The sequence below is a fragment of the Pleurodeles waltl genome, chromosome 3_2 (assembly GCF_031143425.1).
Source record: "Pleurodeles waltl isolate 20211129_DDA chromosome 3_2, aPleWal1.hap1.20221129, whole genome shotgun sequence".
Taxonomy (NCBI): Eukaryota; Metazoa; Chordata; class Amphibia; order Caudata; family Salamandridae; genus Pleurodeles; species Pleurodeles waltl.
Genome location: NC_090441.1, coordinates 32,474,548 through 32,501,594, shown reverse-complemented (window position 1 = coordinate 32,501,594; position 27,047 = coordinate 32,474,548). Strand labels below are relative to the sequence as shown.

At 44.0% G+C, this 27,047-nt stretch overlaps 1 protein-coding gene across 2 annotated transcripts in view; it reads left to right on the top strand.

Annotated features, from left to right (window-relative positions):
* Window positions 1-4,325: 4,325 nt before the first annotated feature.
* The window catches only part of DHX33 (DEAH-box helicase 33), a 200,802-nt gene continuing 178,080 nt past the window's right edge, over window positions 4,326-27,047 (top strand). The window contains exon 1 of one of the 2 annotated variants that reach the window (XM_069226675.1): window positions 4,326-4,682. In XM_069226675.1, the coding sequence (XP_069082776.1) occupies window positions 4,472-4,682 (211 nt within the window). In that variant the 5' untranslated portion in view covers window positions 4,326-4,471. The remainder of the gene's footprint in view (window positions 4,683-27,047) is intronic. The other variant, XM_069226676.1, reaches the window with a different exon arrangement.

The window sequence follows — 27,047 nt, the reverse complement described above, 5'->3', positions numbered from 1 at the left end:
TGTACACAGGGACACAGGAGGGGGGAACGGTTGCACTTCAAAACCGCTCTTTGAGGTTTCCCCAGTTTCAAAGGCACATTTATATTCTGGACCTGTGACCACCCTGAAATCAGACACTTCTGGACCTACAAGTGGACTCTGTCAGAAGGACTGCCTAAAGGACTCATCTGGACTGCTTTTCTGGAAGGACTGCTCTACTGCTTGTTGCCCTGCTGCTCCCTGACTCTGCTGGAAGGACGTTGCCTTCCCCCACAAGTGATCTCCAAGACCTTGGCCTGAGCTTGCTTCCTGTTAAAAAAGTCTCAGGACCATCAAAGACTTCACCAGAGTGAGAAAACCGACTGCGCCGGAAAACTGACACAGGGCCTGCAAAAATCATCGCATTGGCTGCAGAATCGATGCAGCGCCTATTTTACGGCTGAGAAATCACCACAGCATCACCCGAATCGGTGCAACACCTGTTTCATCATTGCAAAACATTTTGGATGTTCCACGCATCGTCCCTGGGCATCAAAATATCCCTGTATCGCAGCAAAGAGCTAAGACTGCACACCCGGAAATTGACGCAACTCCTTGCCTGCGAGGAAAAAATTGACGCATCACCTCCGTTGCACTGGAATAATCGATGCATCACTTTACTTTCTTATGTATCATCTCTGCTGTAACCCTCTGCATCATTATTTTTGAAGCATCCCATGTACTTTGTGTTAAAAAGATACAACCATTGATTCCTATGGTTTAAGCCTTACCTAAACCTCTCAAAAGTGATATCTTGACTTGTTCAGATGGGATTCTTGTTGTTTTGGGCTTAGTATATTTAAATAGATATTATCTATTTTTCTCAACAGGTGTGGAGTACTTTGTGTTGTGTGTTCACTGTGTTACTGTATGAGGTATTGCACAAATACTTTACACATTGCCTTCTAATTTAAGCCTATCTGCTCTGTGCCAAGCTACCGGAGGGTGGGCACAGATAATTTAGGTTGGGTTGTGACTTACCCTGACTAGGACTGTTGCCCCTACTTGGACAGGGTACATACCGCTGTGAACTAGACGCCCTATTTCTAACAGTCTGTAGCTCACATTTTCTTGCTTTCCATTTGCTGGCTTTATTTGTTTTAGGCTGTCCAGCTTCTGTTTGTACCTTCCCTTGCCCAAACCTTATTTACAATATCCTTCCGAGTGCTCCCTTTCTGTAAGCAGGCCTGTACATCTTGTTCTTCTCTCATCACATTTGCTATGCATTTAAAGACTGGGGTCAAATGTCAGGTGCTGTCTTCCAAGGGTGCTTGTTTACTTTTCTTTCTCTGACTTCAATGTGAGAGGATTTATGTATTTATGTGGTCATCTTGCTGGATACTGGGGTATAATAAAGTCTGTTCTAGCCCACAACATTTAAATGAACTATGTAAGTATTTCAGAATATATCACAATTAGGAACACAAATGGAGCACATTTTTTGTTATTTCTGAAGTGTGTTGGAAATAAATACTTTAATATGATCAAAACAAATTATATTAGGTGATGCAATGTCCACATATTTTCGTCTGTGCACTCTATAGTTGTATTACTAAAACTGTGTCTGGGCAAATGTAATGGTCATTTCAGTTGAAAATGTGTTGCCTGTAATGGCAATGTGCTACCACATCATGAATACTCAACTCTACACCACTCTACTCTGTACCACTCCACAGCACTGCACACTAACCTGCACCACTCCACTTTACACCACTCGTCACTGCACTCTGCACAAATCCACACTATGCTACTTCATGCTACGGCTCTCTACTACATGTTTCGCTTCTCTACTCTACCCTGTACCACTCTATTCTATGCCAATGTACTCTCCGCCACTGCAATCTAGTTCACACCAATCTACTCTGCACAACTCTACTCTAAGCCACTGTACTTCACCCTACAGTGCAGCACTGCACACTATGCCACTACACACTATGCCAATACACTACACCAATTAACTTTACTCTATAACACTCAACTCTATTCCCCTGCACTCTACGCCATTACACTCTACGCCACTCTACGCAACTGCACTCTACCCTGCACCACTCCACTCTACGATACTTCACTCTGCTCTGAAATAATCTACTCCACTCTCTGCCAATGCACTCTATTCCATCTACTCTTAATGACTGCACTCTACACCAATGCAATCTACACAACCGTATTCTGTCACTGCACTCTACACCACACCACTGCACTCCACATCACTGTTCTCTATGCCACTCTACACCACTGCGCTCTGACACTCTACTCTGCAACACTGCCGTCTCCACCACTAAATTCTACACCACTCTACTCTGCACTACTCCACTCTACGTTACTTCACTCTATGCCTCTGCACTCTACTGCACTACATAATACTCAGCACTCAACACCACTCCCTGCTACTCTACACCACTCTATGCCAGTATACTCCATGAGACTCGACTCTATACTCTCTATGCTAGTTGACTCTATTCTGCGTCACTGCCCTCTGCATCACTCAACTTTATGCCACTCCACTCTGCACCACTCTACTCACTCTGCTCTAGGCTATGGCACTCTGCGACACTCTACTCTACTCTGCCCCACTTCACTCTACTATGCACCACTCTTATCTACGTCACTGCATTCAAAGCTTCATTATACGCCACTGAATAATGCTCCTGCACTATGCGTCACTATACTCTGCAACACTCTACACCATTCCACTCTATTGTATACCACTCTATACTGTGCCACTCCAATACACTACACTCTGCCATTCCACTCTACAACACTCTACTCCACTCTTTGCTACTGAACAGCAGCCACACCGGTGTACAAGATGGCTAAACATAGCTGCCAAGTTCTTAGTTACATTCAAATGTGAGTAGTGAGTTTATGTGTGACATTTCAAACCTTATTAGTGACACTTCATTGTGAGTGAAATAAGACACTTGCATCCATATCAAGAGATATTGTTTAGAAATGACGCCCTTATATGTGATGGTCCTTAATGTGTGAATTGACCCTGGGGCACTCTACATGAGAATCAGTTCTGTCTTTATTTAGCACAAGTAAGTGAGATGATTTGCTCGGAATCACAGAATAATGAGTGAAGCCAGGATTCAAGTCCTCATCTACGGTTCTAAAGTAGACAGTTCTGATCCCTAGGCTACATCTCGTCCTGCCTCCTTCTTTTCCCTGTACAGTTCTCCAATGAGGCCCCTCTTTTACCAGTTCAGACAGACCAAGTATTTAGGATGTATTTAGAAGCTTTATTTTAAGGCTGCAGATCCACATCTGCTTGATTCCATGGGTTAAGCAGGGTTGTGCTTTTGTACATTAATTAGGCAGGTGTGTGTGTTTGGGTTTTGGTCTTCAAATTTCTGTAGTTTGATGGGCTGTGATGTGAGTTTATGTGATAGTGGGATAGTTCTCTTACTATAGCAGAATCATATACCTCCTGTTGTACACCAGCGCCACCTTGTGGCCTTTGATAAACAGTACTCGAAACTGAGCTTGTATTTGTCCCAGCAAAATGAGAAGCTGGAACTACACAGTTTTATCAAACTTCAGGACATGGTTCTCTTGGGTGACAATCTCAGGCATTGTAGTAATGCAGGAAAATTACCAAAAGTGCGTTATTCTAATGTGAACTGCGTGGCTAAACATTGGCATAGCTAATAGCTCGTGCATAGGCAAGACTTATTAGCTTTGCCAGTGCGTGTTGTGTTTTTTGCAACGAACTATGGTATTTTCTGAGGAATACGAACTTCGAGACCCCTGGCACTATTGAGAGATATCAAGTGCGGTGCACAATCTTTCTCAGGTTTCCAAACCTTCTCCCTTTAGCTTCGTTTAACAAGATAGTTACTCCTTCTCTGCACTTTGGTTTTCATTGATGAATTTTCAATTCACCATTACAAGATGGCCGCCGCGGTGCGCTGCAAAATGCACGTACGCGTAGCTGATCTCTTCCTAAAACAAACTCTCTTATATCTAACTCCTTTCGACTGCTCGCGTGGCCTTCTTTCAAATAAGTGGTTTAATTGATCTGCAAAAAAACGTACCTGAATGGGGCTCTAATTTGTAAATAAAAGGTCTAAAGGTTTAAAATTATGTACACTGTGTTTACAGAAGGTGGAAAAGCATATTTTAAATGAGAATTGTGCTTTACATTGAATCGCGAGATATGTTTCCGTCATACTAAAGAATCTACAGTACCGGTTATTATTCATCCAGAATGAAAGGCTCCTATTAAATATACGTTCTCGAGTATGTTCTGGATGCAAAATTAACTTGTCAAACTCCGTGGGAAATTGATGACATCATAATCCAGTGACAAACCTGGGACACGTGCCCAACATGGGTTGTGCCAACATGTTTACATCGGAGTGTGGGAGACGCGGCCCGGGCGGGTCTGCTCAGCCCGTGCCTCGCGTGACACCCGGTGCCGCGAGGTGAGCGAGCTGCGGTCCCTGGGATCATGCCGCAGGAGTCGGGTTTCCCTCCGCCCAAGAGGTTCAAAGGGGGCTCCCCGCTCTTCACCTTCCCCCGGAGGCCCGCCATGCAGGCGGGCACCCCCCGCAAGCCGCCCACCGTGCCCCTGGAGGTGCAGCGCCGGCAACTGCCCATCTTTCACGCTCGGCCGCAGCTTCTGGCACAGCTGCGGGGGCTGGAGAGCGCCATACTCATAGGTGAGAAGGACGCATAGGAGAGCAGCAAATTAGGGGACAGGGTTGTGTAAATTATGCGGCATTGTTTTTGTTCTGTTACTTCATAATTTTGTAATTGTTATGCATGGCAATGTTCCTTGGGCACAGAGTTTGCATTTTTAGTACTAGTTTAACAGCTACAGAAATAAACAGCTGTAAGATGACCTGTTAACCTTTTGTGAAGGGCCTTTCCCTGCGCGTGAACACGTGGCGCAAAGTTTTAATAACTTTTGATCTGTTTGAGCTTGGGAAAAAAGATTTTTTTTTGTTAAATCTGCATATTGTGCAGCAGATAATGGATTATGTGGCAAATGCAACAAAACTATAACTATGCTAGAAAAAAAAGCTACGGCTGCAGAATCCAAGTGGCCCTGCTTATAGTGGTCACTTATCATGTAATCAGTTTCAGCTCTTACTGACTTATACTGTTGGGGTATCCAGTGGATACTTGGCAACCAGATAGTTATTGAATGAGGTGATGCCAGGTGTTTAAGAAAATGATTTAATTAAAGTGAATGTATGGGGAAAACAATCTTTTGGGGGATGCTTCAAGAGTGAAAGGAGGGTGACCCAATGTTGCTTTTTTAGGTATAGCTTGACATCAGAGCTGTCGCTATTCTTTACGTGCGCAACCTAAACAATATTTCAGGAGTACTACAAAGGAGGCTTTGTCTCCACCCAAATGTTGATGGACAGGAGTAAATGTTTTTATTGGGCAGAAGTTGTGTGCTCCCACAAAGAAAATGCTTCCTCCCACCTCCTGCATCTGAGATTATTTTGTTTACCGATCCGCAAGAGCCAGCAGCAGCAGTGCCTTGAGAAGGCTAACACATATAATGTATCAAGTGTCCAATGCAATGCTCCTTGAAATTTCAGGGACATGCACATGACACTGTTGGAAGTGTCTTAAATTAGTACATAGTTTACAATGGTTGCTTTCCTTGGCAGCAACACAGATCCTTTTCCCTTTCCTTCATTAACTTTAGACTTCAAAGTGAAGCTGTGTGTTTGGGAGTAGTATGGGATGCTGAGGGCTGCAGTAGTCCACCTAATGTTTTTTTTTTTTAGTTCTTCTTGGACAGCACAGCTGTCGTGTTACCTTGTGTGAATACCAAAATAAGATTTCAGAGTACTGCTGAAAGATGGGGGCTTGGGCTCTACCCACATATTGGGTTGGGCCGAAGTAGTGGCTTCCACTAAAGAGTGCTTGCATTGCACTTTCTGCCTTGTGGCAAAGCTTTTACTCAGTACAACAGGACTGAGTTTGTTACAGTAACAAGCTAATAGTATTAACCTTACCCCTTATCTATTTATTATGAAATGTTACAAAAAAGGCAATAAGCCTCAGGCCTCGAAAAATCTTCTCACCCACTCGCTATGGTAAGTCATATTTCATCAGGTCGAGCTATTTCTAGGACCTACTTGGCCCTCCTGGCGAGTTAACAAAGAATAGGTGTTCTGTTCAGTCAGAAAGTGAAGGAGTAATAAAGATGCCTTTAAATCTTGTTATCTTGTCACATTTGCTATGTGTTCTGAGACAGGTCAAGTCAGTTTGTCTTACAATTAATTTTCTGTCTGACTGCAGAGTTCCAGGATTTTGTAAGGTGAACTCTTTGACCTGCTGCACAAATAGTTATTTAAAAGTTGTGTGTGCAAACATTTCTAAATATATTTCAGTAGTTGTGAAAGCCCATTTTGTGTACTTCTGTGTGATGAAAAACATATTTTAAAAGGGTGAAAACAAATCACAACACTTTGCTCAATGATGTGCAAAGGATAAATATTTTCTGAAACCCAATTTTCACAGATTGTTAATAGACTATATATTTTTTATCAGTAAAGCTGCAAGTTAGTGGAATGGGTTTTGGCCATTTCTTGGAAATTTACTGTATGTAAATGACAGTGTGCTAGCACATCAAGCTTTAGTAATGTATTTATTACAATTGAGTCTAAACATAAACTGAGAAACACTCCTGCCTGATAGCAATGGTATTGGTAAACTGAGGCAAGTCATGAATACATGGAGCAAACATTTAGTCTACTTAATCAAACAAGAGTTTGTTTTTTTGTACAGCAGAAATGCTGAGCTCATGTATTTGAAGGCGCACTTGTATGTGAGACTGAAGAAAAAGGCGGGATGTAAACTGAAATATTTGCCTAGGATCCCACAATTTGAAACCCATTTATGGGTCAACTACTTTACAGTTAGGTAGAGTAGATTATTCAGGTTACTCGACCGGCAGATCTAGTAACATTTTTGTAATTTTTCGAGGCCTGATGTATATATTGTGAAAACCTGTGTTCAAAGCAAAGGGCATTTAATGGTGGATTGTTATTACTGTGTATACAAGATGACAGACAAGTATTTTGTTACATAACATCTCACAGATTACCTTAGTCGGCATGGGGTTAGCAATTTTGACAAATTATGGGTATTGTTTCAAAATATCCCGATAATGATTTGGGAATTCTTCAACCAATTACAGTCCTCCCTAATAAAACTCACATGAGCCGGTAGGCAGCCACAGGTTTGCTGGAAATGATTGCAGAGGCAGTACGATCAGGGTGGTTTTGCTGCACCACATGTGGAGATCTATTATTACATCGCAGAGGCACAGTTTGCCACACACAGGTTCTATAACCTGGGACTTGTGGCTCCCCAGAAACTTACAAGTGTCCTTATGAAAACTCCAGCGAGGCCCAGTTCTGATGTACATTTGGTGAATTGCACAGTATCATCATGTACTCCTCGCATATAAAATTGATCCAAAACCCTAAATTTCCCTTCACTAGTCAACCCTTAATGGTGCAACACTTGTGGGATAGTTGACTTCTCATATTGTGAGATCTGTGTTTGGGGAGACGGTTTATCACTTTAACAGAGTATATGCAGAGTTCCTCTACATCGGGCTTCAAGAATCAGTACAAGAGTCGTCCCCTCATACCTCCAAGAACCAGCAGATTGGCGACTGTTAAGCCTTGCCACAGCTGGCTCATTAGGCACCAAAACAATTACTGTAATGTACACCATGGTTCTGAGAGACCTGCCTAGGGTGAGATACCACTCCAGGCATAACTGGATCTAGGCTGTTGACATATCAACAAGGTCTCCATGAATGGTAGACACAGAATAATACATTATAATTTCCTATTATACCGCAGTTAAATGCACAGGTATGGTGACAGATAAAAAAAAACATGCAAGAGATGTGCTAGGTGCACAGCAAACTTCTTGCATCTGACGTGGGGGTGTGCTGCAATTGCAGATTATTGGGACAGACTGTTTCATGCACTAAATGAAACTGTGGGGCTGACATTGCAGGCAGAGGCCTTGCTGGCCCTCTTGGGCTTTGTAAAAATGGTCTCCAAGCACAGTAGAACGTTTGTTGGTCTGGGTCTGCTGTGAGGTAAACATCGGGTATCCATATTGAGGGAAGGGGAGCACCCTCCACAGTGGACACATTGCTTAGTGACTTGTCATGCTGTAACACAAACCCAGAACTATACTGCACCCTTCTCCCACTGGGATCACATCTAAGGGACATATGGAGACTAGTGAGGAGCTACCTTGCTGGAGGCATGCATGAAAAAGTTGACGAAAGAGAGGACTTGTGGCCACGCTGGGTTGCCTTGGGATGGTCCCAGGGTGGGGGCGCTCACTATAATTCAATAGCGTATTAAACGGGGGATGAAAGACAAGATACAGAATAGATGGCAGTGCTGACTATCCAGATAACACATTGTGTGCTCTACTACTTCATGCTATGTAAGCCGTATATTGTTGATGTTGAAGTAGGTAAACTACTGTATTGTACTATGCTTGAATTGAAAAAAAAACTTTAAAAACTGTGGGTATAAAAGATTCACATTATGAGAATCCTTACTAAAGATAGTATTTTGCCTTACCAGCTGTAATGCTGTATATATTTCCAGTTTTATGACTGCATGCCTGATGGTCGCCTTGTGGTAAAACTTATGCTCAGTACAGTAGACCTGAGTTTGTTATAGTGGCAAGCCAATGATTGCACCAATAGGCCCGGTTGGTGCGTAGGAAAAGGTTATACTAGATGCCATAGTTCTGTTTGGTTTATTATGAAACGTTAATACAAAGGCAGCAGGTCTCGCTTATGGTTAAAGTTAGGAGACTTCTAAAAGTAGATTATTATTACGTTGTTACAAGCTACAGACAGATGTTTGGTTACATGTACAGTCACAGATTACCATAGTAGACAAGTGATTTGGTGTTGGTCACCCAACCCTTGGAGTAGAAGATTTTCACTGCGATGATCCTTTTTTAGGCTCTATTGAGAGGGGCTGTATTTCATTTTGCCAACTTTACTTTTATACATAATTGAAATTTTATAATCTAATACATGATGGTTGCCAGATTATGTGCCCTTCAATAGGCCTGTGGTGGTTACAGTGTCAAGCCAATAGTAAAGGCTATAGGCTTTATCGGTTCACTGGGGAAATAAGTTATGAGAAAAGCAAGCAGGCCTAACTTTCTTACTGTGAAAAGCATGTCTTTAAAGGCAATTGACTTGTAAAGGAGGATTGTTATTACACTGTGCTAAAGCCTTTGGCAAATTCATTAAATTTTGGGAAAATTCTGTCCTATGCAAATCTGTTGTTTTGCACAATATCTTAGCACAAAATGCATAATCACATCAACTTTTTACATGAGAGTGCGTTTTTTTGCTTAAAATTTCACGCAACAAGTGTAAGGTGAAATTCTGAAATGGTGCTCACTACGCTGGTATAATTTATATTTCATCGGGTCGTAGTGTTTTATTACCCAGAATCTCACAGATTATTGTAGTGGGCAAGGGTTTGGTGACCCACTTGAACAAACCATGACTTACTAAATTCCTAAGCCCATCAATGACACCAAAAGCACTTTCGTTAATAAGCCAGACCTTTTAGAAATGCCAGTGCTTGTTAGGTTTGATGTTGGCCAAGATCTTTTCATTTTACTAACATTATAGCCATACTAATTTAAAGGGGTTTTTGCCAGCCAACTTCCTCCAGTCTGTGATTGTGTCATTCAAATTTTCTTCCACCTTCTTCAGCATATTGAATGGGGCCGTGGGTTAGAGTATTTAATAAATAGAGAGAGCTACTTATGGGTAGCTCAGGTGTCTCAGAGTAGCTCGTGAGCTACTAGTAGCTCTCAAGCTACCAAAAGTAGCTCTCCTGTGTGAAGCCCAGCCTACAAAAACTGAAAAGTGTATATTTAAAACAAGCATGTAAACCTGTCTGTTGTGGTCGGTATTAAAATTCTAATAAAATGCATAACTCTGGATGATTTTCATTGAACAAAAGTAGCTTTTACTACAGAAAAGGTTGGAGCCCCACTAACTTCACTGTGAGTGACAGCATTCTGTTAATTTATAAGGAGCACATCTGCAAAATCATTTGATTTTACTAAACTTATGTGCATAATACACTTCTAGGGATTTCAGACAGCCCATGTCCTCTATTGACCTCTGGCTGTGTCATTTACAGTTATCTTCTTCCCTCTTCTGGGGCATGTAGAAATTAACATTTCTAGAAGGACCTAGTGATCAGTGGGCTTCACCCAAAACCGCACACAAAATGCATAAAACAGAGATAAGAGATTGAGTAGCAAATAGAAGAAGGCAAATAATCATCTATTCTGGGGATAACTGAACACCTTGTCCTGCGTAGTCCAACCACTAGCCAGTTTCTCTGGCTTAAAATGTTTAAAACAGATATTAAGTAGTGGGGAGTAATGTTGTGTTGTACACAACCAACAATTTCATACAAAATGCCTGAAATTACATTGATTCATCTATTTTGATAATTAAACTTTTTACATACAAAATACATTGAAATGATGTACATTAAAGACCATAATAACGAGCTGCCATTAAAATGAAAACAATATCTAACTCGATTAGAGACTTTAGACCGTATTATTTTTGAAGTTCATAGATTATAGAGAAAAAGCACATGGACTGCTAACACACATTTTTGCGGTGGGAACATCACATCTTCAGGGGTGCAAAATACCAAATGAACATCTTAAGTAATGCCACATTACTTATATCCCCCCCCCAATCCTGTGAGAGTCACTGAACCGTACATATATTATTTTGAACCTTAAATTCTCAAAAACGATTAAAAATGATTTACACTAAATCACACAAAGCACACTCTGCGAACTGAGATCTAGCTTCCTGGCAAATTTGGTGTAATTCCGGTCAGAGGTTTTTGTGGTAGCACTGCTATGGAGAACTTTCCATGCACAAACTAGTCAAAATGTGGCACCCATCTGAAATATTTGGGGGGATTTGTCAAACGGGGCAACGTTATTCTTAAACAAACAAGCATTTGCAATGTAATAGGTCTTGCATTTACTTGATTTGGAGCTATTGGCATTGTGAATGCATAAATGGACGTTTTTGACACATTAATTGGACAACCCTGCCGCATATTTTGGTACTTTCTGCCACATAATTCCAGTGGCCCTGCATATAACTAAAGGGCTAGTAGCCCTACTGGAATATGTTTTTTAAACAAGGCCCTTAAAACACAAACTACTCCCAGCTGCAAACCATATTTTCTTGGCAGATGGTACAGGCAACATTGCCCGCGGGGCAATGAATAAATAATTGTACTCCAGGGATGCATGCTTACTGGATCACTGTCCCTTTAATGCAGTCCAGGAAGTCGGACAAAATTCCCATGATTTTTCACATGTTTGAGGAAATCCACCTCACATGATATTAATGATCCTCAGTCAGTCTTGAACTGAAATCTTAGTTAATAAATATTGGCCGTTGTTCAGCATAATTAACTGTAAGCTCTCCTTGAGGTAATTTTCATAAATACACGCACACACAGCTCAAGTTTCACATACTCAAACTTGTGCAGTTGTTCTAGTCAGGTTTCTGCTTTGTATTTGCAGCTTGTATCACGTTTTAAAAATAAAACTATAAGTCCCAGAATACAAAGCTGGAACATAAACTAAATGAGCAAATCACATATCGAACTAGGGAGCTGGACAAGTCTACGAATACTACTCCACGGGCTGGTTTTCAGCTTATATCACGTTATAAAAATTAAACCACAAGTCCCAGACTGAATATGTGTGCTGCAAAGAACGCGTACTAAGCAGATCAGAGTGCATATCATGTAAAAATGTTAAATGAACTCTGGCGATTAATGTTTGTTTGGAGAGAGAATGTACTTTTGTCTAGTGGATGTTTGTACTCATAAGAGAGCGCAGAGGGTTAATGTTCTTTAGAGAGACCAAAGCTTGGGCCCCTTATAAGAGAGCGCAGAGGGTTAATGTGCCTGCTGCAAAGAACGTGTGCTAGGCAAATCACAAAGTGCATATAATGTAAAAATATCAAAGTAGCTCTGGCGATTAATTATCTTTTTTGAGAGAAAGCATACTTTTGACAATTGGAAGTTTGAACTCATTATAAGGTAGCGTCAGAGGGTTAATGTTCTTTCTGAAGAGAGAACATACTTTTGTCTAATGGAAGATTGGAGTCACCATAAGGTAGCGCACAGGGTTAATGTGCCTGCTACAAAGAACGTGTACTAAGCAGATCTGAGTGCATATAATGTAAAAATGATGCCACCGATCGAGTTCGCTCTGTGAGTGCCATCGCATTCACGGAGCACAAACAAAAGAAACAATGTCAAAATAACTCTGGCTATTTATGTTCTTTCTAGTGAGAGAACATACTTTTGTTTACTGGAAGCTTGGAGTCATCATAAGGTAGCGCACAGGGTTAATATGCCTGCTGCAAAGAATGTGTACTAAGCAGATCAGAGTGCATATAATGTAAAAACGATACAGCCGATCGAGTTTGGACTCTGAGCGCTGTGAGCGCCATGGCAGCCACGGAGCGCAGACAAAACATAAAAATAGTTCGCCCACGCTGAAGTATATTGGCAATCATGCAATTATCCCTGTAACAGGATCGGTGTCCAAGGCGGTAACCAAACCTACCCAAGGTGGGGTCAGCATAAAGCATTTACCAATGACATCAAGGGATTTTTGAATGGCAAGCCCATGAACAAATGAAAGTGATGGGCGTGAGGTGGGCGTAGTAAAAAGCCCACAATACTTACAACAGGTCAAAGCGCTTGCACGCTCGACTTCAAAAGGCAATTCATTTGGAAATGCTGACCTAACGCTAAGTATAACTACATATAAAAATATATATACACTCACATTTAGATACTATGGATAGTTTGTAGGCAGAAAGAGGATCAAACTTACATTTGTCTACATTAGAAAAAGGACAGGTTCATCTCCCAGTGCTCTTCTGGACACTGACTGATGTTAGGATGAGGGAAGGGTCCTCTATCACTGACCTATGAAAGTGGGTGGTGAGAAGGACATTCCATTCCAGTTTATGCCTTTTTGTCTGAGACATATAATGGAATGCTATAAATATTTCAAATGATTACATAGCTTCCCCTTAACTTTGTACAGTTTTAAGGACAGTCTTTCTCATTCACAATAATGCTTTGCATCCAAATCTCCATCTTGATTTTTGTCCCACAGTAACTCCAGGTGTCTGTGTGGTTTGCTATTAATTAGCATCCAGCGTCCAATGCCTGTAAATGAACTTGACTGCCAATAACACACAGGGACATTCTTAGTCTCTAAGTGGGATGGCTCATAGCGTATCAGCTAAGACATTACCACTACTAAGTCATTCCTATTGACCCCATATTGTCTCCACTCGACTTTCATCGTACTATCACTGTTGTCACTTTTTGGATAAATTGTTGTTAACTCTCGGCAGATATCTCCACTCCATTGTCATCAAAACATACTCTACTGATTTTGGGTTGCTAGTTTGTGTATAATAAGTCACTGGAGCATTGCCGATCTTAGTAAAAATAATTCTGTTTTGGCCTCATCAGGGGTGTGTAAATTAATAAAATATCTACTTGTCCATGGGACAGGTTGCTTCATAAATTCTTCATAAATCTTCTTGTGCGGTAAAAATATCTACTCATCACTTTGGTGCCATGTGGTGTGGCGGTGACAAATGATGGCAGCAATCTCATTAGGTAGGAGCTCTGATAATAGCCTCTCTCCTATTATACCAGGGCTGATAGTATAGTAGGGCTTTAATACTAGCAGTGTCCTTATTTTGCTACCTTTTTGCATATCTACATACTGGAGCTGGTGGTAAGCAATAGTTCTAAGGTTGAAATGCCTTTTTGAGTGTGTGCAAACCTACTAACTTGCATGTTTGGAAATTTACTGCTGAAAAGGGAAGAACTTCCATGTTTGGGGGGAAAAGTGGTTGGAGGGGGAGTGAACTTGTAAACATTGAATAGATTTTCACATGAGTAAATCTACACATGCATATTTGCTCGTGCTAATATACAGTTCACAAATACTTTCTAGGAGTACGATTTCCTGGTCTACTTCTGTACGTTATGAGTTTATGAAATGTTTTTTTTTTTTTTTTTAATATATTTTTATTGCTTATCAGCCAAGTGGCAACATTTAACTGAGATACATGATGTTACAATATGTTCCAACATACATTATATTTGTGAGTTTACGGGTACACATTTTGCGAGTCCAGTGCAAGTGCACTGTTGCCCGATTCGGGCCTAGAGGCCATGCTTCCAAACATGAAGTACATTCTACGTGTGCAAAGGTTATTCAGAAAACTAAAGATATAGAGAAAAAGAGTTAGATAGGAGCTAAGGCGGCAGCGAAGGACCCAGTCCGAGGGGGGGGGGGACCGGCAAGAGGAGCGGTCGACCCCGGAGAGAGGGCGAGAGCCAATCACCAGCGAGGCCACATCTGCCATCCATGAGCCGCGCACAACAGTTGCGCGTACATCCCTTCAATTACGTCGCCTCAGCGCTCAATCTTGTTGTCCCCGGCCCACAGGGGGCCAGCCAGCCATTCGCCATGTGTTGCCGGGCATGGGCAGCTGGCCGCAATAAGAGGAATCAGCAAGTTTCAAGTTCACCCGGCCCCCATGTCCTCTAGCGCACCACGGGGCTCCCACGTAGCACCCAGGGGCATACACCAAGAGCACCTTAGTTTATATTAGTACAAAATTATTATTATTATTATTTTTTTTACCTTTTCCTCTACCCTCCCATGTGCCCCTCTATCAAGCGATATGATTCTGTTTTATTATGGTCCTTAATGTGTCAATTATCTCATTCTCGTCTGTTTAAGGAGGGCGTTCATCGTTTTTGTTTTCTATGGCTAACAAAAATGATTGCCATACCTCTAGGCCTTTAACTAGTATACCCTTCTCCAGTAAATTCTGTAATGTCTGTATTTCTGCTTTGGTCCATCGTGTTACCTCTTCACGCCACTGGGTAACACCTGGGGCGCCAGGGGCCTTCCATTTCATGGCAATGAGGCGTCTGTACAGCACCAACGCCAAGGCAATGCATTTATATGTGCGTTTGCGTTTCTTGGGGCGGGGAGTTATACCCAACAGGCATACCTCAGGAGTGGGAGTTAGTGAGGTATTTGTCCACTCAGCTAGCAACGTTATTATCTCTATCCATGTATTCCGAATCGGGAGGCATTCCCATGTCATGTGATAGAAAGTGGCCTCTACTGTGTCGCATCTGGGGCATGTTTGCGGTGAACGGGGGAACATGCGTGTTAAGCGGTGCGGAGACAGGTAAGTCTGATGCACGTAATTAAGCTGTGTGTACCGAAAGCGGGGATTACGTGAAACCTCTCGTGTCGTTTCCAGCACCTGCTCCCATGCAGTTATGGACAGTGGTTCCGGTAGCACATGGTCCCACTTATTTTTTGCTTGCTCCTGTTTGTGTTCCGTCTGGGTTGTCAGAATGTTGTATATATTCGATATTCTTGATGGGGCGTTTGTACACTCCAGCAACTCATGTAGGAGAGGAGAGACATCTGGTTCGGAGTTACCATTTCTCCAATATTCACGCATTACCTGCCGAACTGCTCCGTAGGCTATGAATCCTCCCCTACCCAACGCGTGCTTGTCGGCTAGTGCCTCATAGGTTAGGATTTGTCCGTCCTGGAAAATATCTCCTAGTGTGTGTATGCCCCTGTTGCCCCACGCATTCAGGCCCACTTTGGCTGCTATTTTTGCTAATTTCGAGAGAGCCAACAGTGGTATCCTTGGTGAGTACTGCTGACCTTTTGCGCTTTGCATCGCATATCGGCCCCAGGCCCAGTGTGCCGTGTGCAGCAGCACATTACCAGTATGTGCTGGGTCGGTTCGGTTCATGAGGTATTGTATTATTTCTGTACCGCCAAGCTCCAACAGCACCTTCTGAGCTTCAGTCCCAGGTGGGTTACCGCCCCATGTGGATATCCAATGTATCTGAGCAGCCGCGTAGTACGCTTCAAAATTGGGGGCCCCCATTCCCCCCGCCCGGAGCGGTTGGGGCACTTTTGTCAATGCAACGCGTCTTCGGCCATTTCCCCATATTAAATCCGTTAATAAACTATTCAATAGTCTAAAGAATGAGCTCGGGAGTACCAAAGGCAATGACATGAAATAATAAAGTAGGCGAGGCAGCACTATCATCTTTGCTATAGCCACTCTACCCATAGGGGAGAGTGGGAGTGAGCACCAAAAGGGTAGGGAGCCCCTCGTTGATCTGATCACGTGGCCAAGGTTGCCGTCTCTGAGATCCTGACTGTCGTGGTATATATTTAAACCAAGATATTTAAATGTTGTGTGGCACCATTTCAAGCCGTCTAGACCCGCTGGTGTTCTAGTCGCCTCGGGGACTGGGCGCATCGGAAAAATGCAGGATTTCGTCCAGTTTACTGTTAACCCGGCCACTGAGCTAAATTCCTCTAGGAGATCTAACAATCCCGGTAGGGCTACAGTATGATCCCGTAGGAAGATCAGCGCATCATCCGCATATAAGGATACTATCTGATGTGTCTGGCCATCCATGAACCCCCCATGCGGGGGCCATCATGCGAAGGCGGGCGGCCAAAGGTTCAATCGCTAATGCGAATAACAATGGAGACAGCGGACATCCCTGTCTAGTGCCTCTACCAATGCTAAATTTCTCGGATATCGTATCGCCTGTCTTAACCCTAGCCTTGGGGTCAGTATATAATGTTCTCACCCATCTAATATATGTTTGCCCGAAGCCCATCCGTTTGAGTGTCTCCATTAAAAAAAGGCCAGCCCAGCGTGTCAAACGCCTTTTCTATGTCCAGTGAGACTACAACCTGCAACTCATCTTCCACCGGGGGATTTCTCATTAGGCGTATTAAATTCCTGATGTTGCTATATGTGTTGCGACCGGGTATGAAACCTGCTTGGTCTTGATGTACTAACTCTGCCATGCAAGGGAGCAAGCGATTGGCCAGTATTTTGCCGAGTAATTTGCAGTCTGTGTTCAGTAATGATAGTGGTCTGTATGACCGGACATCCAAAGGGTCGCGGCCTGCCTTCGGTAACACTGCTATCAATGCTTCACGACATGTATCAGGAAGTAGGCCTAGTTGAAGAGCTTCCTTTAGCATTGCCAGATATGGTGCTAAGATCTGCGGTTGAAACGTGCTATAGTATTCTATGGGTATACCATCACTGCCCGGTGCTTTGCCGTTAGCCAATTGTAGCAGTGCTCGTTGGATTTCAGCTATCTGTATTGGGCTGTCTAGTTCTGTAATTTGAGTATCTGTCAGATGGGTCAGGGTGACACCATTGAAGAAGCTGCTTAATTGAGCATTGGTGGGCGGCGGCCGGGCCCGATACAGTGAGCTATAATATTCTTTGAAAGCATTATTTATCTCAGCCTGTGTATTAACTACCCGACCTGATTCCAGTCGGATAGCACCTATGGGGGTGTTCCGGCGTTCGTTTTTTATAAGCCAAGCTAATAATTTACCGGATCTATCACCCTCCGCGTGTGTACGGGCCATGTAATGTCGATAATCAAAATGTCCGAGGCGGTTATCCGCCTCTGTCCATTTAGATCGCATGTTAGTGAGGGTGTTTGTAGTTACGGAGCCTGTAGCGTGTTCGCCTTCAGCTAACTGTATTTCTTGTTCTAATGCTCGGAGTTCGCGCGTAAGTGTTTGCCGCACTCCCACTGTGGTTGATATGCATACCCCTCTTATCACTGTCTTATGTGCATCCCATTCTATGGCCCTTGAGCTGGCCGTCCCTACGTTCGCTGCGAAATAGGTTGAGATGTGTGTGGCAATGTCCTTCCTGAAAGGGGGATCCTGCAGTAGAAGTGTTTGCAATCGCCAGGTAGGAATACATGAGCGAGGTCTGCCCCATCTCATTTGTACTATGAGTGGGCAGTGATCTGATATTACCTTGGCGGAGTATTCCGCTCTCGTAATTTTATGTGTTAGACTCTGTGAAGTTAGGATGAGGTCTATTCGGGTATGTAATAGGTGTACTGGGGAGTAGTAGGAATACACCTTTTCATGTGGGTGTAAGTGCCGCCATATATCAATCAGACGCCGCTCTTCCATCCATGCGCCCAGTATTTGGGCATTTTTCATTGTTGGGGCGGCCACTAGCGGGGGGTGTGATCTGTCTTCTACTATGTTTGGAACGCAGTTCATGTCCCCTCCCCATATGCATGGTGAAGTTAAGTCGTGGGTTAATTGTGAGGCCTTAGTTTGTAAAAATTCACCTTGTTTAATGTTCGGGACATACAGCCCACTTATCACGAGTTCCTCTCCATCCAACAGTCCCCTTAATTGTATAAATCTGCCCTCCTTGTCTTTTGTACTATGTTGTACTGTGTAAGGGACACCTGGCGCTATCCAGATCAGTACCCCTCTGGCAAAGGAAGAATCGCCAGCACTGTATATTGAGCCCTTCCAGCACTTTTCTAACCGAGCAGCCTCTGTAGACGTAATGTGCGTTTCCTGTAGTATAGCTATATGTACGTGATGTCGTTTTAGAAACGTGTGTATTCTGTGACGTTTGTTTGTCCCTGCCATGCCCCTCACATTCCAGGTTATGATATTATAAATGGGTTCCTTAGTCATTTGTTATATTGAGACGTGGGGGATTGCCCAAACCGCCCCGAGTACGCTCGCCCCCCCGCACCCCCCCCTCCGCCCCCCCCCAACCCCGGCCGCCAGCCCCCCATCCCAACCCAAAGGCTCCGAGGAGTTGAGAGTGGGCCATAGTGGCCTAAAGATAGAAAAAAGAGAGATAGGTATAACAACAAAAAGGATATTGCAGACTGTATGCGTCCGCTAAATAACGTGGCACAACCGGTGCCTAAAGTGAATTCCGTAAAGGTCAGTTCCATTCGGATACCGTTTAGGTATGTGGGGCGTGGATTCCCTGGCGTCGATCCCTTGGATGGCCCACCTACAGGATGCTTCCTGTTACTTCAGTATCAATCGTCTTGTGCAGTGATCGGTGACTCAGTCCTCTACACTCATGCCACGGCAGTCGTGCATTGTGAAGCTCAGGGGCAGCGGCCTAGCGCCGGTAGCACGTCGCACCCCAACCGCCGCCGCTGTCGAGGGGGGTCCGCTGATGCCAGTTCTTCGTTTTTAAAGTTCATCCGCCGATCGCGGTGTGAGATCTGGGCCCACTAACAATGGAGAGGGGGATGGACTTGTGTCTCCCCCATGTGATGCGGAGTCATTAGTATCCGTTTCGCTCCTGGCGTCTAGCATCCCACGGGCAAATGAGTTCATGTCTTTTATTATTTGTGCACGATCCAGCGCCATTTGCGCATTTGTGGGACGGGAGGATGTTTTGGGGTTTTTCCCTTTTTTCTTCCTGGAGTTAGCGACAGACCATTCTTCAGATACAGCGTCTTCCTTGGCCGGGTCGACCAATCCTTTAGCATGGATCCATGTCCATGCATCCTCTGGAGTGGGGAACATTAGGATTTTCTCGTCCATGACGATTCGTAGTCGTGCTGGGAACATGAGGGAATAAGTAATGCCTTTTTCGCGCAACAGCTGCTTAATCTTGCTATACGCGATTCTTCTGCTTTGTACCTCCATTGTGTAATCGGGGTAGGCAGTTACTCTGCTGTTCTCGAACATAATCTGGTCAGACGTTCTGAAATGCTGAAGGACTAAGTCTCTGTCCCTATAGTTTAGGAAGCGACCTATTAGAGGACGGGGTGGAGCTCCGGGCTTTGGTGGTCTGCCCGGTATTCTGTGTGCCCTTTCGATCACTGGTACTGTGTTGGGGTATTGCTCTTTAAGTGTGTTCCTCAGCCAGGACTCTAAGAACTCTTCTGCCTTAGGTTGCTCGCTTCTCTCTGGGATTCCGAGGAATCTGATGTTGTTTCTTCTGGAGCGTCCTTCAGCTTCCTCTGCTCTGCGTTGAAGTAGAGTTATGTCTAGTTCCATTTTTTGCATTTTGATTTTCATTTCTGCTACCTCTGGTTGGATGATTTTCAGTGACGCTTCAGTGTCTTGAACCCTTCTGGTTAATTTGCGGTGGTCGACCCGCAGCAATGAGACTTCCTGTACTGCGGCATCAATTTTCCCTTCGAGCGAGGATTTGGTGTCCATTATAGCTTGCATAATTTTATCAAATTGGAGGGAGTGTGTGCGTAATGTTTCATGCAGCTGTAGCTGTGTGAACGATTGCGTATCTGCTTGGCCGGTCGGTTGGAGAGGGTCTCCCTCTCCGGTAGCCCCCATTTTGGGGTGTTTTGGTTTGACCATGGTTTCTTTGTTGGCCTGCGCCAGTACGTTGCTCCAGGATTTGTTATTTGCCGAGAGTTTCCGCCCCCGTCCACAGACTTCCCTAATCGCGTCTCCAGGTGCTCTTTGTCAGTAGTTCAGAAGGGATTAGTGTATAACCGTTTTAGTGTCCGTGTCTATTTGATTTCTCTGAGATCTTGTTACGACTTTTTGACTTGTAGACCCAGTCTGGTACCTCTCCAATTCTCCCTGCGCAGCCGCCGCCGCTCCTGGTCACAGCAGGACTCAGTTGGGCCCCTTGTCGTGCGTGTTGTCCCTCTTCAGAAGGAACGATCCAAAATTCAGTACTACGCTAGATTCCCAAAGTGCGAACGTTGATAGTGCCCTTGGTGATTGCATCGGTCTGGTGAGGCGTGACGTAGTCCAGCGCCGCACAGCCCAGTAATAGCTCCGGTACTGTCGGGGAGCCGCTATTTCACTTCCCTTCCTGCACTCATATCCTCGGAGCCCGTTGCTTGAAATGGAGGAGCGTCTAGAATGCGAGGAGTTCCTTCTCCGATCAGGACTGTTGGCGCACAAGTTTAGTTTCCCGGAGTGCTATAACTGCCGTGGGTCAATGGAGGGCAAACCGTGACTGCCCAATGCAATGAGGGACAGGGACAACGCTGTGTGCCTGCTCAACTGGATAATCCGGGGGTGGTGCCCTCCTCGTGCCAGTTCCTCTGTCGTTCCCTTTATTTACGCTGGCCTCAATGGGGAGAGATCCCTCACTCTCACATTGCGACTCGATTTGTGTCGCCGAGAGAAATGTGGGTCCACCACGCCGCGACAGTCAAAAATACCCTGGGCCCAACCGGCGAACCCCCTGGCAGGCTCCCAAGTAAACTCTGGCCCGTCGGCTGTACCTCACCCGCCGGAAGCCCTCCCGGTTTCATTCGTTATACTGCTGTTGCCTCATCGCGATCGGTCCGCCGCCATGCGAGTGTAGTGTTCCAGCGCCATGGGGGGTCGCAGTGTTTTACTTCCGGTGCCCTCTGATGGGGGCGCCCAACCCGTTAGCTGATCGGGGAGGGCGCACCGCGTAACGAGGAGTCCGGGCGCGGCCGCAGATCTCCGAGCCGGGCGTCCAATGCCGCAACGGCAGCTCCAGTGCAAATGGGGGGCGCGCTCTATCCCTTCGTAACGGTGCTGGATCGCCGCTCCTCACAGCCTCCCGCGCCCCCCAACGCCCAGCGGGCCCCCCCGGCACAGCCCCGGGTCTCCGATGCCCGGGGGGGAGGCCGGGCCCTGGCCCCGATAGGAAGACTCACCCACTGCGGCCGCGGGCACCAACAACGTAGGCCGCCACTCCCTCACGGTCTCCAAGGCGATCCTGGCGTCGCAAAAAGAGTCACCGACTCAGGCAGTGGTCCCGGCAAGTGGAGCCGAGAGCACCGAGATAGAAAAAAAAAAAAAAAGTGGAGAGATGGCTGCCGCGGCCCGCTAGGCCGCACGGCAGTGCGCCGCGCGGCCTCCAGGCCGGCCGCAATGCTGAAAGTAGCCCCCTGCGAGCGGGAGGAAGGTCGGGTGTCGGTCCCATCCGTGGCCGTCTCTCCCGGCGGACGGACGGAGCCCAGGGAACCTCGCCCCGGTAGGACGCGAGGGAAGAGGGGCGGCGCCACCACAGGGAGAGCGCGGCCGGCGCCGCCCCTGTAGGGCCGCACCTCTTGTGCCTCCGATGAGGCTCAGGCACCGGCAGTCCACCACCGTTGTCCTGCCCGATCCCGACCAGCAGCTACGGGATGCGGAGGATCCAGTAAGGAGCACGTAGCGGGTGCGGCGGCCACAAGGCGGATGAGGGACGCGGTCGGCCAGGCACGCTCCGATGGCAGCAGTTCCGTGTTTCCCACGCGATTCCGTTTTACAGCCTCTGTGGCACCGGACAGCAACGCTGCCCCTCGGCGGCACCCTAGGTGATCCTCGCTCCCCACAAAGGGAGGGCCAGGACACTTCTATCAGGATACTTGTGTGGGCCAGGGATCGGAGCTGCAGTTTATGCTGCTGCTCCGGTTGCCATCTTCAGTTTATGAAATATTTTAATCTGCATTAATGCAAATAAATATACCATTGGTTCACTTTTGTGACTTTCTTTAAGAATTGTCCCCTAATTAGGTTAGGTGTTAACCAAGACCTTTTGTTTTTATTAAAATTCTCTCTCTCCCTCTCCCTCCCTCCCTCCCTCTTTATTCATCTCTTGGTTGGCCTCCCTGTGAGTGACAGTAATCTGCACATTTATAAGGAGCATACCGGCACACAAAATAATTTTGTTCAGTTCCAGAAACTACTGTTTTCATGTGTGCTTTTTGAGACCTAAAAATATTTTTGCTTTTTGTCAATGTTTGTTACAATGGTGAGTGCTCAGCAGCTCCCAAAACAATAATGTTTTTACAAAAGCCATTTCAAAACAAGACACGCATTGACAAAACAAAAAGACTGACCACCAATGTCGAACCTATTGACTTGCCAATGCATGTTTATTTTCATGTTTCCCATAATCCTGTTGAAACTAGTTGCACTGATTTTCCATTGTTAAAATTTTTGGGAAATACTCACATGCATCAATATGTTTTACTAAATGATGCTTCAAAGAAATGGTACCTAAAATTTCACAGTAATTTAGCAAAACATTTTTTCCTTGTTGGATTATTTTGGGAACATTTTATTTTGAAAGCAAAGAATCGTCAATCTTTCTTTCAAGCTTCTGCAAGAATTTGCTTTTCATCAGAGAGCAAAGTAACCTCATATTGTTACACTTCGCAAAGGTGTGAACAGTTTTATTTTATTTTATTTTTTAAATACTGGAACCACTGTCAGTAGTACAATCTGTAATTACAGCATTTATTTAGGGAGCTCACCCTGATAATAAATGACCAGTTAATGAACCATATCACAAGTTCAAACAGCATTACTAAATGGACACAAATATTACCTCAACTGCAGACATTTCCATTCCCTGCTCCATAATGTGGTACTGTAAACTGGCTGCAGGAGGTTGGGCCTATTTGTCCCAAGGGCAAAGTAAATATGAAATCTTGTTCCTTGACCTCAAAAAATATTTCCTGAGCTTCGGGCTATAGGAATTCCACACCCCTGCCTCATATATTTACTCATAAGATTTTGCAATTCTTCTTATATATTTGCAAGTATACCTCATGTCTTTGCCTCTATTTAAAGTCAAGACATCAATGTTTAGGTTGTCATTAATGAATCTGGATGATTATTGTGCAACTTGATCTAACAAATATCTGTCCAATTCAACTAAAGCACTGAGTTGAAGCATTTTAAACAATGTAATTGCGTCCAATAAAATGTTATCTTTACACTCTGTTCTTTTATATCGTGTGTCTTTTTCTTGACTGGTTCTGATACAACAAAGGTAACCTTAAGTCAGGTCAAGACATGGTATATCTAGCTAATAGTTTGTATTGATAAATGATTCATTCGTATCCATTGGAAAGTTTTGTATTTAATGAGTGGCCTTTATTATGTAAAAATGCAGTTATGACTATTGAAGCTCCAAACATTAATATTGTCCTGGTACTAGGAATACACGCATTGTACCAACAGTCATTTTTGATTGGCCAATCAAAACAGAATCAGTTAAAAAATATATAGATAAAAAAGTGGAAAAAAAAAAATACATTGCTGTGCATAACACCTTGCTTGGATGGGTATTTGCCGCCCTTCGTTTCCCAAACCCCAATCGATGGGCAATGCTAAGATTTTTTCAATCAATGGTAGTAACAGTCAGGCTTACATAAACAAAAAAGGCTCCTACCATTGCTGAAGAAATCTGCGTTGGGCTACACTGACTTCGCCATGCGTAGGTCTGTTTTAAGTAGTTCCTTCCTGTGTAACGTCCTAGAATATGATATTTTGCTACCACAGTTTGAATCCACGAATCCCTGTCTGAGCAGTTTTAGGCCAATAAGAGGAAACTAGTCTTTTCTGGTATCCATTTTTCGTGGTTTACAGAAAGAAACTAACCAGAGCATGCAACCAGCAACATCCTTGCGGGCCCACTGGCCTAATTCAGCTTTGTTGACCTCTTTTTTTTTTTTCTTTTTTCTGATTGAGCTCCTGACCACTTGGAGGATAGCACTCTAGACTAGTATTAACCTTTCCTGTCAGATCACTTTTAAAACATCAGTCTCACCCCCTTCTTGTCATCATTTGCTCACCAAACGTGTGGACTCTCAGATGCCTACTTTTTTCCCAGCCTTTGGTATTTTCTGCCTTCAGACTTTGACACCCCCCCCCCCACACAATACCCCCAATCCTCAAATCAAGCTTCTGTTCCTGTCAGTGTGCAAGTATCCAAGATACTTAACTACTAATCTTTCCTCCATCCCAACTCTCTGCAGATAGAATTTTAGAATTTAGAACCATGTATGCATGCTGTTAACAATTGCATGAACATGGACAAGCTCAAAGCTAACCCCACTAAGGTAGGGGTTTTGATGGTTTGAGGTGACTTAGCAGCTAACCTGGTCTGTGTCATGTCTCGCTCATAAAGTCAAATACGTAGAAGCTCTCTTTCACTGTGAGCACTTCATGGAACCAGCTGGCTGATCTGTTGTTATAGTAGACCATTTCTACCTGTGGTCTCTTGCCTCTTTCCCTATTTTACCTCAAAGAAAATGAGTTATTGTAGGATTAATCTAATTGTGGGTTCTGTCTGTAAAGACCTTTTTATTACACCTGTAATGAATATTTCCCTCAGTTTACTTTGCAGATTCATGAGCAAAGTTGCATAGACATCTCCTCTTCCCTGGGTGATCAGCAATGGAGAGAGAAGCATGTCTGAGAATCTCAAATGAATGATGTTACCTAGGCATGAGCTTTGAGAGAACATGCTCAGTGAGCAAGGTCAGTATTTATCAAGAAAGGAAAAATATACCAGCATGGGTTCATGCTGACATCAAGAGAATGCTTTCTTGTAAGGAGATTGACGTTCTTGCAATCTTAATTGCATAAATGTTAAAGGAAAATTGGGTGAATAGGAGCACTTCGGCATCACCAAACGGGCAACTAATAAGCATTTGCAGGAGAACCAGCCAGGTTCTGAGCAGTCCCAGTTCAGTGCATCATCTACTTTGGGAAGTAGGACATAGTGACTTTCCTCCTCCATGATAAAAGGGCTGACATTATGTCCAGTTGGCTGTGGTCTGGGTCGTTTTTGTTGCCAAGGTGGGACGTGTTTTTTAGAGAGAGGGTGAAGATGTTTGGAAGGTCCAATTCCTGGGTTTTGGGGACTGAATTGATTGGCTGTAGTTTGGGTTGACTTCAATGGGTTGCAGTTAGTTTAAGCCAGAGATTACCACAATAAACAGGGGTTAAAACTGTATGGAAGATATTTACTGACCGTCAACAATATTTAAATTGGAAATGCCACAAGGGACGTTTTATTATCGTGAGTCCATATGTCTTGCATAAGAGGTTATTCAAATGGCTGTTTCAAGTAGAATGAAGGGAAGCTGAGCTTTGCAAGAAGCAAATTTGGTGCTTTGGACAACACCTAATGGTGACTAAATCACTGTGAAAGAAACAGAGCTCCAACTTTGTGTCCATACTGATTTATGTATAAAAAAAAAAAGAACAGGTGGTTTAAGATGACATGGTAGAAGAGGCTTATTAGATAAATAAAATATAGCCTTGTCCAGGGAAATTGGTGCACAAAAGAGTTTAGTTTGTGTCAAAAGATTGGATCTGCATCCAGCGCACATGTATAAGCTATATAGGGCATTCCATATACACATGAAGTTTTTGACTGTTGTGCCATAGAAAGGTTTATGCAAGAATAGTATATATTTCAGCAATTTAAAGTTTTAAATTGCTTTGAAGTTGGGCGTTGTGTTGTTTGAAATGACTCTTTAGGCCTCCTGGAGAGGCAGTGAATTTGGAAAAAAAAGCCAGCTATGTGATGTGGATTCTATAGGTACATTGGCGAGAAGAGGTTTCCGTCGTTTTGGCTGTATGCTGCTTAATAATAATAGTAGTACAGAGTATATGTATTGCTCATCACAGTCGTTTGAGATTCTTGATTAAATTTGACAGTCATGTAGGAAAATATAAAAGCTTGATTGTGCCGATTGCTGTTTGGAGGTTAGCGATGATAACTCTTTAAGAATCATTCAGATTGCAGACGTACATAGGAGGCACCAGGTGGGAAGGCTGCAGTGTTTACAGATTTAGGAAGCCAGTGATATTGGACGATTACAGTATAAATTGGTTTAAAAAGTTATGATTTGTTCTTTATTACTCGATTAGTTTCTTTATTTTTAAGGCAGTTTTATACTCTGTAAATGTACTTGAGATGTGGCGTATTGTTTATATGTTGTTCCTTTTTGGAACATCACTGATGATTCTGAAGTCTCCTGGTTATACAGCGATTGGTGTGGGCATTTCAGAGGATCACGAGCATTTGAAAGTAATGCTTCTTTTGGAACATCAACATTTGTGTGGTGTTATCCTTTCCACCACATTTTGGCTACAAGGTCCTAAAGGGTCCCTCCAGCGAACCACACACGCGCTTATGATGAGGATTATTTAATTAACCCAATTTGGCTGCCATTTGTCAATGTTTGCTGCTCAGCAACAATGTGTGTGTGGAACAGGGGGCAGAGCCACTAATTTGTGACTGACTGTAGCTGTGTTATTTGAGGTACTTCACCTAT